At 38.8% G+C, this 17,930-nt stretch overlaps 1 protein-coding gene across 1 annotated transcript in view; it reads left to right on the top strand.

Moving 5' to 3' along the window:
* The window catches only part of LOC122790510 (protein mono-ADP-ribosyltransferase PARP14-like), an 897,392-nt gene that overhangs the window by 315,168 nt on the left and 564,294 nt on the right, over positions 1–17,930 (top strand). The window contains exon 7 of the mRNA XM_044058061.1: positions 16,422–16,652. Within this exon, the coding sequence (XP_043913996.1) occupies positions 16,422–16,652 (231 nt within the window). The remainder of the gene's footprint in view (positions 1–16,421; positions 16,653–17,930) is intronic.

Raw genomic sequence — 17,930 nt, forward strand, 5'->3', positions numbered from 1 at the left:
AATACATTTTTTGTCTCATTTTTCCTGACCATCAGCTGCTTTTGTGGGGCTCCACACAGTCAAGGATGATTAAGGGGCTTCCTTACAGCCACAGGTATTGCAGGTATCTAAAGCTGGCTATGTTGTTGGTTTTAGTGGAGAGAATACCCACCAATCAGGGTTTAACTAAGCCAGAGGCACTATGGCAGTGGTAAAATATTTAATGGGCTTGTGAAGTGTGTTACTTGATAAAACACTGTTAAAATAACCAGAGATATCTTTGAATTTTAAAGTAGATATAAATAATTTAGAGTTATTACCCACCTGGTTTATTAAGTATACATGACTGCTGTACTAGGTTTTGTTAGTTTGACAGACATGTTACAAGATATAAAGATAAATAGCTTGCTGTGGTTGGGGGCCCCCAGGACAGCAGAGTTCGCTGGTGCCTAAAGCCGGTTATGTATACTTATCTGCCTTTTCCTCTTTTACACCTATAAGGAGGAAGAGAGCTCCTTCTTCCTCTGAAGAAGAGGACTTATCTAACTCTGATAATGATGATTTGCATAATGCTTCTCAGATTCCTTCCCCCACAGCTTGTAAATCAGAGAGAGGATATCCCAGTCAGTGATGCCATAGCAAAAAATAAAAGATTCTTTCAAATGGGAGGGCAAAGAAGTGTCTGACTTCAGAAAAAGATGGTACGAACTGAAGTACATGGAATTATCTAACCCTGTGACTATCCCTCCAGTTTTAGCAGCTTTGGAGGATGCATTCTCAGCTGCTTTTATGTCACCATATCAGGTGACTACTCATATAATTAAATGTGTCTGTCATGCAGTGGGTGCTGTTTCCGAGGTTACTGCTACTGGCATAATAACGTGAAGACATTCTTAGGTTAGACTTCAAGCATTTCCATAGGATGTTAAACCCCAAATGTTAACTGGTCTACTGGATAAGGACCGTTTATTTGATAATTCCTCTACTGAAATTCTAAAACAACTTGAAAAGAGAGATAAACTTATGCACAAGGTTAAACAGTTATTCTTCTATTTAGTTTTGCTAAATCTGACAGAAATTAGCCTTCCAGTCCAGGAACATTTCTTAGTAAACCTTTCAAGTCATGACAGCTAAAATCTGCTAAACAGCAGTTCAGAAAGAAATGGCAATGTGATATCAAAAAGAAAGCTGATAAGTCATAAGGATCCTCCTCCCAAAAGAAAAAAAATGCTATCTCCTCTCTCTTCGCCTCAGCCTCCCCATCAAAATGAAGAAATCTTTGTCTATGCCTTCCTGCATGGCAATTAATAGCAACAGACACTGGGTGCTAAGTATCATAAAGCATGAACGCAGAATTCAGAGGGCATCCCCAGAGATTCCTCTGCCACCAAACGACCAGCTCCATCTTATGCCTCAAATCATTGTAGATTTACCTTATCAGGGGGTCATAGAACCTGTCTCTCTATAGCAATGGGGGCAAAACTTTTATTCAAGGCTCCTTCTGGTTCCTAGAAAAGAAAGAATGTGGAGGCCCATTTTAGAAAAATATCTTTTTCAAATCACAAATTTCGAAATGTAAACTCTTCAAAGGCTTTTTCCTCTTCTTCCCCCTCAACCTTTTGTGGTCACCTTAGATCTAGAAAACACTGATTTATGCATTCATTTGAGAAAAATACTGATCCGTTTTTAAGTTTGTCTTGTGACTGCATTTTCTGTTTACTTGTTTGCCCTTTGGTCTTCAACAAATGCTTTGCTGTAGTAATCGCTCACTGCAGGCTTCAAGGTGTAAGCGTTGTCTCTTATATGGATGAATGCACGATTCAGCCTTACCATGTAGTATGAATCTTTTCTACAATCTAAGACAGAATGCGAATCTAAACAGGTCATCCGTCATGCCATTCCACAAATTAAAATTCTTTCGGTACCTTGTGGACACCTCATAGATTACAGCTTTTCTTCCTCCAGAAAAAAAATACAAGCGTATCTTCAGCACTTATCAAGCTTTCACTTCAGACAACTTCAAGTGCAACAGAATTTGTAAGAGTTCTAGGGTCCGTGGTCTTTTCTGTTCTTCTCATACCTCTTACCAGACTACACAGGAGACAAACGTCAGTGGTACACCCACAGCTTCTTTCCTTTGCTTTTTTTAATCATCTTTATTGCTGTACAGAGTGAGGCCTGTACACACACACTAACAGAAAAGACAACAAACGGTAACATTTTCAGTATTTACATGCAGTGTACATATGTTTTCTTTTTAATAATTGTCATTCTCTCCAACATTACATAAATTGCTCTATTATTGCCTTCCTTTAAGTCTCACTTCTCCTCCTGAACATTATTCTGCATATATTGTTCCAACAAATTCTACTTCTTTTTGTGTAATTTCCTCCTTCCCTTTTCTAAATATCCCATTTCCAGTTCTTTTATCTCCTTTACAATATTCAGTATTTCAGTTACAGTTAGTTAAGATATTGATTCCCATTTTCTGGTAATTACTTTTTTGTCAGTCAATATAATTAAACTTAGTAAGGCCTTACTGTATCTAGACAATTCAGAACATGTGCTCCAGCTCAAAAGAATCACTTCCTAAGTTACAGCCATTTGCTCCACCAATATTTTGTACAAAGTACTCTGTATGGGATTTTTTTAAATTTGCTAACTCCTTACCTCCAAAAGTATATTCCCAGTGCCAATTTCTTTTCCATGAAACCTCCAGCATTTGCTATCTACCTGAGGAAAAAATCTCTGAAGTCTGTTTGGTGTGTAAAATACCTATGCAAATACTTCCAAGTTGTTGTATCTTTGGCTTTTCCCAGTTATAGATTTTATGTACCGAGTTGCCAGCCTGATGCCCAACCTTCAATGAAGGTACGCTCATTCACGCACATCTCCACACAGTACAAATCCTAAACCTTCTGGACTTTGTTGCATACTTGTGAGCCATACAGATGTTATCCATATTTCCCTTTATAAATTACCTTTCAAGAATCTTCTTTATCTTTTCCAACCTCCTCTGATTGATTCTTATACTTATTATGCAGTATTTTATATGCTGTACTAATTATTCCTTTTTTAACAGCAGATTTAATTCTATACTCAACTAAAAACTTTACAAACATTGGTCTTTCTCTTAGCACCCCCTTTCCCTTTCTGTCTGTACTCTGATAGGATTTACCCCCTGTGTGGCCCCCATGTCCCTTACGGAGAGAGGCCATCAATAAAAAAAGTATTATTGTAACACCTCCATACAAATCCTTAGTTACTTCACTACTGACATGACCCCTCCCATATAAACTCCCATGATACTGGGGATCCAAATGGTTTGGGGTGCATGGCTAGGCTTGTAGGGCCCCTAGTGGTCATTATCTTGGTAAAACTCTATGGACATATGAGCCTATATATCATACTTGTGATCAGCTCATAATAACTGCATAAGTAAGGTCCAGCACCGTCCCAAACAAAACAAGATACACTGTATTGTATTTAGACTCAAAGACTATCAAATGGCCTTGTTTCATTCAATCTTGCTCCCTCCCTAACTTTCAGGCCTTTTCTTTAGGGTTTCTAACTCTCTTCTATTTTATACAAATCTCTTAACAGGCCACAGTGTGTGTCTAGCCAGTTCAGGCTCTGGACTCCAAAGTGTCTGCCTGTGTCTGTCTGTCGGTCTTTCTTTCCAGCAGTGGGTGAAATCATACATCTCAACCATACCAAATCCTTTGGAATTTCCCATTTCTGGGTGCAAAATAAGGGTGTGCCATGAATTCCTGAGTGGTCCCATTAAGCCATGACTTTTTTTCCTCACTCTGCATGGATAAACACACAATCCGCAATGTGGACCTACTAATAACCCAGCAGCACATAACTTGGAGACATCTATCCAGCCAAAAGCTACAAGAAGAAGCTGCCAGTGAAAAAGTACTTTCTACCAACACATTAGCTGGAAAACATGCAATGCAGAGCAATAAATGTGCACTTATAGAGTGCAAGCTAGTAGAAATGCCAATAAATAAATGAAACAAGCTGTTTCTGCAGAACAACGGCCGAGGCCACTCTCTCTCTCTCACCTTGAGATGCTGTGCTGCAATGATCATCAAACTGTCTCCCTTTCACTGGCAAGGTTTCAGAATTAAAAAAAAACAAAACATAAGTGGACACCTGAACTTGATGTAGTCAGTCTGGGTGCCACAGGTTCAAACACCCATAGGCTGCAGTGCAGAGGCAAGCTGGAGGCACTGTAATGGTGTGCAGGTGAGCGAGTAGTGCAGACTGGCCCAAGTGGATTATGAATGATATACTAGTGGATGGTGATGATGCTGATGTTGTTTGTCCTTTTTCTCCCCCTCTCCAAAGCCCCCCTGTCTTTTTGCAGAGATGGACATTTAACTGCCATGTTTTGGAGAGACATCAAAATGGTGAGTGTCATTACTTATGTCATAGGAGAAGGGAAACTGTGAATGGGAGGAGAGAGCGATTCTTCAATGAGCAGAGAATGCCAATTATGTCTCCTGGCTGTTTTGTGCTTGTATTTATCTTAGTGGTGTATGGCAGTTTTCCCCATTAGTTCTTGGTGGCAGGCAAGTAACAAGCGGGGTGGGTGGAGATTGCCTTTGTCCGAGCACCCACTGTGGTGCATGTCTGCTATAATTCTATTTTTACAGCAAAGTTGTGCCTATTTTTGGAAAATTCTGCTATGTCTTGATTATGTAATTTTATGATGTAATGTGTTTTCCTGTTATTCACAGTATTTTTAGCTTTTCAGCTTATTTACTCAAGAAGCAGGAGGGACATAGATAAAAATAATCAGATATACAGTTTCTGAATATCTGACATTCATTCACTTAGAAAATTAACAGAATGAAATAATATCAACTCTCACACATTTCTACAGAATAAAGAATTCTGTCTTTAAAATGTCTTGTGCAGTTTGATGACAGCAATCTTTACTGTTTCCACAAAATCATAGATGTTATGAGTGCACAAACATCTTGACACAAAATCAAGAACATTTCCGCCCCCAAAGCACTGTATCACTTCCCTGCACAAATAATACTGGGACGGTTTAATGCTAACAAAAACTGAGAAACTGATGAAGTTAGACACTACAAACTGCCTTTTTATCCAACGAGATGTACACTGTAGTCGTACCTCTCAAGTGTACCTCATTATGAGGCATGTTCTCCATTTTGAGTTTTTAAAAGTCCTTGTTCCTCATTATTTGACATTGAAAGCATCTGACACATTCAATGTTAAGACTTTTTAACTGAAATCCATAATAAATAATACTGAATCGTATTGCTTCACCGAAAGAACTTTTTGTAAGTATGTAGTAACACACAGTAGCCATCCTGTGAGCTTCCAAACTATCAGTGACAGAATCAGTCTGACCAAATGGAAAATAATCGTGAAATTCGCCAGCTGAAAGAAACACATTCTGAAAGATGTATTCCTTTCCTGAGCTACATAAAAAGGCACAGCTGACATAAACCTACATTTTTTCACTGAGCAAATAATAATTAAAATAAATAAATAAAATGGTGTGTAACTTAAAGTAACTAGTAGCATAGTGTACCCTTTTTAGCAGTTTCATCCTTTACATCACCTCACCTTCTCCTGAGCTGTATCTCAGTCACTGACCGATTTTAAGTTTTTTTTACAGGGAAATTCTACTTTTCTGTAATCATGTTAGCATACTTCTCCCCCTTGCATTCCCCTGTGTATGCAGAGGGGTAAGGAAACCACTGCCCTTTTTTGTTCTTGTCATCTGTTTTATGTTGAGACTTTGATGCTCATGGGTTTTTCTGGGAAAAACTTACATCAGACACAAGTGGTGAGTGTTTTTGTTTTTAGACGTTCTCCAGCAGATCTCCAGACATTGCCACAGCAGAAAGCTATACAAAAGTTATACACCTTCTTAGATGAATGTATAGAACTGACAGTACCTACTAGATCTAAATATAATGGGAAGTTTAAAAGCCAACCACCATGGTGGTCCATCCACATAAATAATCTCTACAATAAAACAAAAATGCTCTTTAAAGTACACAACAGACCTCAGGACCCGCAAATCATGGATAACATTAGAAAACTGATTAAAAACTTAAAGAACTATTTGGATTACTAAGGCAGCCCATGAGCTGAGGTTAACACCTGAAGCTGAGGACAACTACAATTCTTTCTTTAGTTGTGTTAGGAAATTGAGAAGTAACACCCAACATTGCTCAGAACCATACCTCTCAACCTCTTAGTGCAAGAAATCTAGACAAAGCCAAAATAAAAGGGGTACAAAGGCCCAGAAATAGGGACAGACCTTATTGCTCTACTAAACTTATAAAGTTGTTAGAATAACAGTTTTTGTGTTAGTGTGCATTTTATGAAGTATATTTAGTCTGAAACTTAAATGGGTGTCATTATTTAGACACTTCAGTTCTCTGTGATTTGGTAGAAAGTCTCACTTTTCTGTAGAACACACTAAAAATATGAAGCAAAAATCTGGACAGTTGAGAGGTATGCCTACCAGTTAAAAAGTTACTTAGAAAGTTGTTAGAACAACAGTTTTTGTGTTAGTATGCATTTTATGAAGTATATTAAGTCTGAAACTTAAATGTGTATCATTATTTAGAGACTTCAGTTCCTTGTGATTTGCTAGAAAACATCACTTTTTTTGAGGACTACAAAAAAAATATGAAGCAAAAACCTGGACAACTGAGAGGTATGCCTGCCAGTCATACCGCTCAACCTCTTAGCACAAGAAATCTAAGGGTACCCCATTCTTTTCAAAGGATCAGCACCAAATCTGGATCACCTTCATGTAGTTGAAGAAAGGACAGATCTTCTCTAAGTGCTTTAGATTTTGGTAAGCAGATATGAAAGCTTTTCTTTTTACATGTTGCTAGTTAGACTGCATTAGGCAATAAACTTGAAGGGGCTCTAACCATCCGCACAGATCTCCCAGCATCATAGACAATGCATTATTGTTAGGTAGGTCTAGTTTAAGAGCATAATTTTATTTATCTACTCTCTGGTGGTGTATAAGTCTTAATTTTATGCATTTTATCATGTTTATGATTTAGGTCGATTGTGTTGAATGCTGAAGCTGGTCAGTGCTTTTTTTGGTTAACCGAAATTACTCGTCTGTCATGTTTCAGTCAGGAGGTGAATAATACTCTGTCTTCATCAACAAAGATAATTTAGTATTGCTTGTTGCATGGACAAAGCACTGTGAGAAGTTTGCTATTTTTCCAGTTTGTGAATACAAGTCCCATCATACATTACATTGTTTTATGAGTCGGAGGAATGTATTTGTTTTTACAGTCCTACTAGGCTTTATATCATCACAAGGAATGCAGAATAAACAGCACAGTGTTTTTTCCTGAAATGAAAGCCCTAGTTACCAGTGAAGTCAAGGCAGAGCTTCATAATTTATAAATTGTAACGAGTAATTGATAAGGCTATATCTCACTGAGTTGCTGGTGGGAATTCTTGGTATAAAACTAGTTATTGCTTCTCAGTAATGTATCTGACCCATAATGCATAAATGTGCATATTGTTCTGGTTATATTTTCTGTTTTTTGGTATTTTGCCTGTTTTTCGATTTGTATTTCAGTGTTGGTATCCCACAATTCTATTGGAGTGGATGGGGTTACATAATTATGCGCCCAAAAATGTTATGTTAATTAGTGTCCAGATTTTTGTCCTGTTCTATCTACTTTTCATGGACATTTGCCCAGATGTTTTATGCTTCCACTTGAGAGGTATGGGTGAATTTGTCTGTCTCATTTTTATGAAGTCAATGTCTCTTTTATAGTAAGGGAGTGGGACTTCCTCCACTCTTGGCAAGTGTTTGGATTACTCTTCCCACACTGCAACCCCACATTTTCAACATAGATAACTATGAGGCACTATACCTCTATTTCTCTGTATATCTCTATATATCTATATCTATATATATCTATATATATATATATATATATATATATATATATGTATATGCACACACACACATGTGACTATAGTTACCTAATGAAAGCATGAATAAGGAACTAAAAATTGACCATGAACCAATCAATTATAGTCTGCATTAGATTGCAGATGGCAGAGCAAACAGCTAATATGAAAAACTTCAGAAAGGTATTTAATTTATATTAAATAGTGAATTGTTATGAAGTATCATTACATTTTCTGTAGGTGGATTTTATCCCCTGTACATTTCTATCCCTGCTTACTCTATATACTAATTTTGAGTTCTCAGAACCTTGCTACAACATATACAATTGTGTGTGTACCTGCATCAGATATCAACACATTTCTGAGGCAGTGCATCCTTGAAGTTAGTATATGTGACGCACTGCACTGGCCCAGTAATCATGGAGCTTCAATCCTCACCACTAGCACCAGTGAGGGACGTCCACATAGGGAGGATGACAAGTACACAGTAAAGTACAATTTCACTTCAGAACACACAGAGATCACAGTCAGTCTGGGGCTGGTTTCTCCCTCTTTCTCCAGATCCCCAATAATACTCCCCACTGGCACAGCTAGAGAGTTGAGTCCTTAGCCAGGGTTCCAAGCCAAGTCCTCCCAGCACTCTCTTTGTACAACCAGTGCTTAATGTCCCTGCCCAAGTAGCTCACACACACACACACACACACACACACACACACACACACACACACACACACACACACACACACACACACACTTTGAGATTTGATTTATACACAAACACTCACCTGGGAAAAGCTGGCACAGGTTTACTAGCTATGCCCCGTTCTGCCCAGACCATAAGGTAGTTAGCACTGCCATCAGAACCCCTTATCAGCTACTTTAAGGCCCTTCCCAAAGGGTGACCAATCTTACTGTGTAATGTTACTATTATCCAAATGGTAAGTATGACCAAGACTTTTAAGGCTATTCAGGAGTGGCTTATACACTGTCACCAAATACATATGCAAGTGCTCTAAGGGCTTAAATATCTCCAAAGAAACCATCCACAATTAAAAGGGTTAAATATATTTAATAATAAATAATAAAAGCACAAGATAATACTCCATAAATCAACGCAGTGACAACAGAGTTCAGAATCACATGAAATATTTTAAAACATTACAGGATAGTCTCACATAAATACAGAAAACATCTAAATTAATCTTACTATATTCCTATTTATCTCTAAGAGAAATACTATACCTAAATCTTACTTATAGAGCAAGGTAAGTACAAGTGCTGAATGAATATTTTCAGGTCCAAAGACAAGATACAAAATGCACTGGCTTTCTCTGAGAGATAGTTCTTAAATTAATAACACATTACTGCTGGGTCAGCTAGATGACATCACTACTTGTCACCCCTGCCTTCAGTTCCCAGGCTAACAGAAACTTAAAATGTAGCACCTCTGTGTCAGAATTACTTATCTCTCAGAAGTTTGCCTAGAACTGGAAGTCGTAAAACAATTAAAACAGTTTTACATTTGAAACTTATAATTATTTCTGTTTCCAGACAATAGAAAGGACTTCTAGCTATAGATATTCTGTCTCATTTAGTGAAAACACAATCATAAAACAATTCACTTATTTTCTTAGAGCTTGCAAGTTAACTCTGTTTTTTTTTCCAGTAGGGTGCACGGTGGTTACATTCTTGAAGCTCAGTACAGAACATACAGTTCAACACACACTTCTGCACCAGTAGTTTAATATCCACATAACATATAGTTTTCTTAAATTTGTAAGACAAGCATGCAAATCATATTAATATTCACAAATGACAAAGAATTATTTACAAAATTCCAGCTAGCTGGGCTGCCAGCCTCACAGTATATAAAAGTGAAGGGTATGTAGGCAGAGCTCCGTTGCCTGGTGTGTGGCCCCCCGAGGAAATGTATCATTTATATGTTATATTTAGTCACACTCCAGTGATTCAGATTAATCTTGCGATCTATGTTTGGGATTTCTGATCTTCTCCAAGGTGCTATGTTTTTTGTTTGTTTATTTGTTTTTAGTATGAAATGTATTCATGTGGTACAAAATGCTCCTGATGTCAATGTTCCAAAGTACTGTTTCTTTCTGTGTACTCTTTTGACAGTGCCTGATGACATATTTAATATTTAATATGCTGGATATTCTCTGAAACGAAAAGTGTTATTCTGTGACTGAAAGTTAAAAGCAATGTAATATTCTCCTAAATGATAAATTGTTAGCAGTATAATTAGAACACTCTTTCTGTATATATTGCTTAAAGTATATTCTGCCATGATTTGTATTCCACAAGTCATTGTGGGAATGTGACTAAGGAGCTGTAACAACCTTTGAATGTATTAAATTAATTACTACATTAAAAACTATGTGCAGACCTCTCAACCTCGTAGAGTAAGGAATTTGGACAAAGCCAAAAATAATCAGAGAGCAAAGGCCCAAAAATAGGGACAATTTTTAAACACTGCTCTTACAAATTTAGTAAGTTGACAGAGTGATAGGTGTTTCATTAGCATGGACTTTCTGAAGGGTATGAAGTCTGAATCTCAATTTTTCTGTCTTTATTTAATGACTTCAGTCCTCAATGATTTACCTAAAAAAATCACACATTTTATGAGGAACAGACAAAAAAAGTGAGGCAAAAATCTGGACATTCTGTGAAAATCTAGACAGCTGAGAGGTATGAAACTACATTTAAGCCTTTTTGGATGTTACAACATAGTGCAGAACTTTAAAATGTGCTAGATCTCTTTTTTATCACTCAGAAAAAGTGATATGAAGATCCATGCGAGAGATGAACACTAACTTTGGACAATGTTTTTTCAGACTGTTTATATATGCAGAAACTGGTAATAGCTGGAATTCTGCTGCATTTAAAATTTTATATTTTATAGTGTTTTCTTTGTGATATAGAAGTACACATTTCATAGATTCATTATTTTACAAAACAGGACTAGGCATACAAATAGATGTCCTTACATTCATCGCTGCAGTATTCATAATGTATGGGATTCCCTGTCATGGACGCCCGATGTCCGGCCAGTCTTCCAAAGCCTACTGTTGCTTTAAAGGGGTCTCCTTTATTAACTCGAACATTCAAAAGTTCAAATGCATAAAGATCGACACATATGCATCAAACTCTTAAACGTTCCAAAGTTAATAAAGAATAAAAATACACAGAAAAAAAAAAGATGTAGGCAGGGCTCCCGCTACTTAAATATACCAACTCTGAGGTCGCACTACATTGAAGTAAATGGAAATCTCCACCTACGGAGATTGTCGTTTACAGTTTTTGACAGCTTGCACTTTCGATGCATATGGTTTGATCCATATGTATTTGTGGTTTTATGCTTTCGCGTAAAGTAGACCCCTTTAAAGTACACCCAATGTCACCCCTACACTCCTCACATAGTGTAGGGCATAAAGGTGACATTCAGGAGTAACAGCCTCAGAACATCTTTGCTGCCAGTCCAAACACTTCTTCTAATCATTGGTCTGTTTGTCTGCATCTATTTTCTGCCAGTTTTGAACACATTTTCATTCTCCGATGAACACCTGTGCCGAGACCGACTCCCCATGAAGATCGCCACAATAAATATGTTTTTTGCATAGGAGCTTCTCATAAATATACATCGTGTTTGATTTATCAGGTGCTTGTCTCAGAAACTCTGTAGTAGCTTTTTCCCCTTTTCTTGTATCTTGAGAACCAATGTCTTAAGCTTCTCGCTAAAGATACAATGGAAGGAACTTCCCGCCTTGAAGGTCAGCCATTAGGGAAGAAGAAGGTGAAAAAGTAAGACCGGAATCTTCCACTGTCCAGCCTCTGCTGGGTGTTTCTCCCAAGGTCGTTATGAACCAGGAGTGTCGCCTGGCTGTGTTGTCAGATTCCTATACCGCAACAAGGTTGGAGGCAGGCGAGGATCTAGCTGGCAGCATGTACAATGAGGCTTTGCAGACACCCATTTCAGATGTTCAGGGGGAACCACGGTTGACTATTTCTGAGGGGACTAGAGGGGATCTGCAGATTCTAGTTATGGAAGAAGTTCCTACTACAATTATCAAATGCTGTCCTGGGTCAGAGCCTTCTCAGTTTTATAAGGTAGACATTCCCATAAAAAGAAACAAAAAACTAAACATGTTTCCTGTGCTCATAGGGATCCAGAAAGTGAGTAGTTGACCTTTACTCTGTGGTTGTTTAATGCTTTAATGTCATTAAAGCTCCATCAGGCAGTTTCAGTTCCTGCTTCTCCTTGGTTCTCTACTCCCCTTAAAAGGCCTAAAGAACAGGATTCTTCTGAGGAAAAGTCAGATTCTGATGAAGAATCCCTGACTTAGTCTACTAAAATTCCTTTTTCTTTGGAATATGGATCAAAGGAGGAGGACTCTCATAGTTCTGATACTCCTTTTAAGGAACTTTCCTTTGGGGACACAGTCTCTAGGATAATGGAATTTTTTAAGTGGGATTGTGCTCAGGTCTCTGATATCCATAAGAGGTACTATGAGCTGCTGCAGATGGAATCTCCTAAACCTTCTCTATCCCTCCTGTTTTGGCTGCTTTATTGGATGCTTTTTCCAGTGCCACTAAAGTGCATGATTCTGTGCCCCCTGCTCCCGAGACGCATGACGGGTTTAGTAGGGTGCCTGAGGACTGTAACTTTTTGTACAAGTGTCCTGCTGCTGATCCCTCAGTGTGTGTGTCTGTAGTCTCTGACAAGCCCTCTCAATTGATTCCTTTGCCCAAGTTAGTGCCTTCTGATAAAGACAGTAGAGCATGGAAAGGCTAGGTAAGAAGGTTTATACCTTAGTTTCTGTGGCCTTTAGGGCTATTAGTTATCATACCTGTATGTCCAGGTATGTGTTGGCTCTCCTTTCTCAGGCCTGCCAGCTTATTTCTGATCTTCCAGACTCTGAGGGTAAAACATCTGCTCTTTCCTTGGTAGGGAGGTCCTCTCAAGTAGTTTGTTATTCTATCAAATGTAGTTATGATACAGCAGATGCCTTTTCTAGGGCTGCTGCTTTTGGATCAGTGATGAGGAGGTATTCTTGGCTTAGACTTGAACCTTTACCTGATGATATTTAGGCTAAGCTGATGGATGCTCATCTGGATAATAAACTTTTGTTTGGGGAAGCAGCAGCTGGTTTGTTGAAGTCCTTTCAGGATAAGGGTAAGGCCTTACAGGAGCTTAAACAACTGTTTGTTTCAACTGTGCCTAAATTTCAGAGAAACTACCCCAAACTTGGGATTTTTAGGTTCTGTCCATCATTTGTCAGAGGTACTTCATACTGTGGAAATCCTGTCCTCCTTTTATTGGCATTCCACAGCCTCCTTGAGAACAACTTCCTTTTTTTCCCAGAGGTTCTTTGCAATCTCCTTACTCAGGGTAGTAGTCAAGAGGTGTCTGTGTCCTAAGGTGTCCCAAAGGGGGAAGGGAGTTTACTCAAGGATGTTTCTAGTACCCAGAAAAGAGGGCACTTGGAAGCCAATTTTGTACCTCTCTCATCTTAACACTTCTCTGAAGGTGCCTTTCTTTGAGATGTTGTCCCATCAGACTCTGTTTCCTCTGATGCTCCCTCAGGCCTATATGGTGTCTCTGAATCTCAAGGATGCGTATCTCCATATTCCGATCCATCCTCTTTTTAGGAAGTTTTTGCATTTCTCTCTTGCTTCTGTTGCATTTTCAGCTCTCTGCTTTGCCCTTTCGCCTTTATACTGCCCCAAGGGTGTTCACCAAATGCCTTGCTCATGTGATTGCTTTTTGCAGGCTTCAAAGGATCCAAATATTTCCTTACTTGGACAACCTGCTGATTCAGGCATCCTCCCAGAGATCTTTTTGCAAAATCTACATTTTACCATTTCCCTTCTTCAGAGCCTGGGGTTCACAGTAAACTTCAAGAAGTCTTCTCTGGCTCCTTCTCAGGATCCTGTTTTGCTGGGTTGCAGGATTCAGACAGTGCCAATGCTAACATCCCTGCCTCCTCCAAAGCCCTTCACTCTCATTTCTTACTTTAAACTCTTCTTCTGCTGGCCTCCAGTACAGTCAGGGAGTTTCTGAGAGCCCTGGGTTTCATGGCATCCACCATTCTGATGCTCCCTCTGGCCAAACTTCACATGAAAAAGTTTCAGTGTTTTCAGAAGTCAGTGTGGCATCAACATTCCCATCCTCTAGATTCTGTAGTTCCTATTCTTCCTTGTTTCAAGAGGAAACCTCACTGGTGATTCAGAAGTTGTCTCTGAATCCAGGGCCCATATTCCCTCTCAGGAACTGTTCACAGACACTTCAGACATGGAATGGGGAGCAACATTTGTCTCCCTAAAGGTTCAGGGGTGTGGTTGCCTTGTCAGCATAAGGAGCACATCAATGTCAAAGAGATGAGGGCTCTTCTGCTGGCTCTTCACGTTTCATCCTCTTTTCTCTCTGGGGCTTGTCAAGGTATTCACAAACAATTCCACAGTGAAGTGGCATATCAACAAACAGGGAAGAACAAGATCTTATCTTCTTTGCCAGTTGGCACTTGTGGTAGGGGATCTTGCTGTCAATTATAAAGTGATTCTTCAGGAAATTTATATCCCTTCAGATCAGAACACTGTGGCAGACACTCTGAGCAGGTCCTTAACTTAATCTCCTGAATGGATGCTCAGAGGGATGTGTTTCTGTACATGTTTCTGGACATTGTCCACTAGTGGGGTACTCCTCAAGTAGATCTATTTGCCTCCCCTCTGAACAGACAACGTCTTCTGTTTTGTGCCAGAGCCCCAGGTTCTCTGGTGTGGAAGGTGGATACACTCTCATTTCCTTGGAAGGGGATGTTTCTTTATGCATTGCCTCCCCTTCTTCTCATTCCAAAAGTCCTGTCAAGATTCAACAGGTTGCTCCCAAAATCTTGGTGGTGACTCCCTTTTGGCCACAACACCACTGGTTCCCTCTATTTCTGCATCTAGCCAGGGGCAATCATTACAAGTTACCTCATAGGGTGGATCCCTTGTCCTGTGTGATTGGCTCTTCTGCTTCTTCCTTCTCCCAAGTGCCCCTTGAGCTTTGGCACTCTCCCATACATTACGGATACTGCAGCAGTGAATGTAAGGGCACTCTCCCATACATTACGGATACTGCAGCAGTGAATGTAAGGGCACTCTCCCATACATTACGGATACTGCAGCAGTGAATGGAAGGGCACTCTCCCATACATTACGGATACTGCAGCAGTGAATGGAAGGGCACTCTCCCATACATTACGGATACTGCAGCAGTGAATGTAAGGGCCCTCTCCCATACATTACGGATACTGCAGCAGTGAATGTAAGGGCACTCTCCCATACATTATGGATACTGCAGCAGTGAATTTAAGGCCAGTACAGTTGTGTAAAATCTTACCATAACAGTAGATGTCTTTGCCTTCACTGCTACAGTATTCACTCCCTCCATCCCCCTACTCCTTTTCCTTCTGGGGTGTAGAGGTTACCTCTTGAGTTTCCTTGGACTGGTGTTCATACTGGGGCAATCAGTTCTGAGGATGGTACACCTGAACCTGACCTTTATGCCCTACACTACATGAGGAGTGTAAGGGTGACATTGGGCGTACCTTAAAGCAACAGTAGATTTTGGTAGACTGGACGGACATTGGGCTTCCACAGCAGGGAATCCCATGCAGTATAAATACTGCAACAGTGAAGACAAGTATGTCTACTGTTATGATAAGATTTTACACAAGTGTAGTTTTTCCTCTTTGAAAACAGAAAATAAAGCTGATCTGTACCTCCTAATTCTAAACAACTGAAAAAAGTCATGGTGGTCTTTCAGAGCAGTCTGACCCCCTCAGAGTACAATGTCTATATACAATAATGTGCTATTGCAGTAAGTATACATCCAGTAATAATGTATACAAGTAATGACAGAATATTTCCAGAAGTAATCAAATCTGCGTAATCACATAGGATCATTCTAAAATCAGTAAAATTAGCAAGACATATAATCAACAGCTCTTTGTTTTTATTAAACTTAGAGCTTTTCATATTTATAAAAAAAAATCCCTAGAGATTTCGTTCAGATTGCTTTTGGGGAGGGGGCAGATAATTCTAAAATACTATTTCAAAAGACTTGTACAGCAAGTAGTATATCGTATGATTATTTAGTTTTAATAGAATTGCTTTTCACATTCATTTGAAGTTCTTCTGTCACAGTCAGCTTATATAACTACTCTTTGTTTTATGATATATTTAAGTTAATTTGGTTGTAAAATTTGCTGGCCACAGTAAGTGTGCGAAATGATTAAAAGTAGCAAGTTATGCACTGTAGGTGAGTAACTTATTAGACCTTTATCCTGGGCAACTGATGATATTTGCCTACAGAGACGAAAATGGATTGCTGTTCTTAATGATGTACCAATATAAAAATAATTATGCAGTTAAAAATCATGTACCAAGAAGCACTTTCTTAATACAAATCAGTAATGTTTGCTTTTATTTGTCAGTTTCAGTGGCTTAAAAGAGGAATTAATGATTGCATAATGTCTTGCCATCGTAAAGGGATGGAATCCATTGTGTTCCCAGTTATCGGTACTGGGAAGGTCGTTGGTGTTCCCCACTGCATTGTGGCTCGAATGCTTTTGGAAGAGATTTCTACATTTGAGAAGCAGTACCCATTGACACCTTTAAAAAGTATAAAAATAGTGATCCATGCCTCAGATAATATGTCTCCAGCAGTAAGTACAACATATGTAACAAAACGCTGTCACAATACCAATGACAGTGGCATATCATTTTTAGTAAACATCGTGGCATGTGTTCTTAAACAGAAGAACCTTTTTATAGTTCCTAAATTCTCTGTCATGTTGCTTTTGCTAAACTCACAAGCTGAATTTGATTCTGCATTTGCTAATCACTTTCTATAAAGGATCTAGTTTTTATTTGTTCCAGATAAAAGTTTGTGATTTTGATGCTGTTAAACATGTTCAAATTGTTAAAAACATATTAAGCATCCAGCATTGAAATGTACACTAAAACTATTGTTAAAGGCTGTCTAATTTTAGATAAAGTTCATATTTACATTTGACCATTTTTTGGCATGTTTAGTTTATTGATTGAATGATTTTTTTTCTATTTACACTTTTTTCCCCCTTTCTGGAGGTAAAATGTAGCAGCTGACTCCTGAGTTTACTGCATCACAGGGACTGGCGTTTTTATTATGACCAGCCTTTTCTCCCTTCCCTAGTAGCACAAAAAACCACATCAACATGAATGTAGACATGCTATTAGTTGTCCATGTCCTCTTGAATCTGTATTTTCTGTTCTTGACCTGCCTAGAATAAGACTTCCAGGCAGTAAAAACCACTGTATCTACACAAAGGAGGAGAGAGGGTCAAGCAAAATTCTGTCCTTACATTTCCAACTAACCATTCACCACCTAGACTGCTAATCAAATCCATATCACCTCCGTCTCAGACAAGAGTAGATGTTCATCATTGGACCACAACAGCAGTAATGTTGACAGGCAGGATGCATCCTGCTATCTCTCTGGCCCATGTTTAATTAAGTTCTTGAAATTATTTTGGGAAACATTTATTTATTTCACTTTATTAAGCAGGTAGCTGGTCTTGCTTGAGGGCCATTTCAGTCATAACCTAAACCAAGAAAGCAGCAATAGTAACACAACAATTAGTAATATATGTATGAGAGTGCCACTCATAGTCTGAGTCAGATGTGCACATCTTAACCAAATAGAGGCTATGCAACAAGTTATTGACTAGTGGTGTATTGAAGGTCAAAATACTGAATGCAGAAACCTGAAATAGCAGAATGTTGAACTCCAAGTACCTACTAATAGCGTACATGTACTCCATATACACACTGCACCAGTACACAGCCAGTCAACAAATTATATCACTTCACACTGCAGTAGTACACAGCTAGTCAGCAAATTATATCAATTCACACTGCAATAGTACACAGCCAGTCAACAAATAGGTTCATAGGTTCATAGG

Source organism: Protopterus annectens, chromosome 16.part0, assembly GCF_019279795.1.
Source record: "Protopterus annectens isolate FY-2018-M chromosome 16.part0, PAN1.0, whole genome shotgun sequence".
NCBI classification, from domain to species: Eukaryota; Metazoa; Chordata; order Ceratodontiformes; family Protopteridae; genus Protopterus; species Protopterus annectens.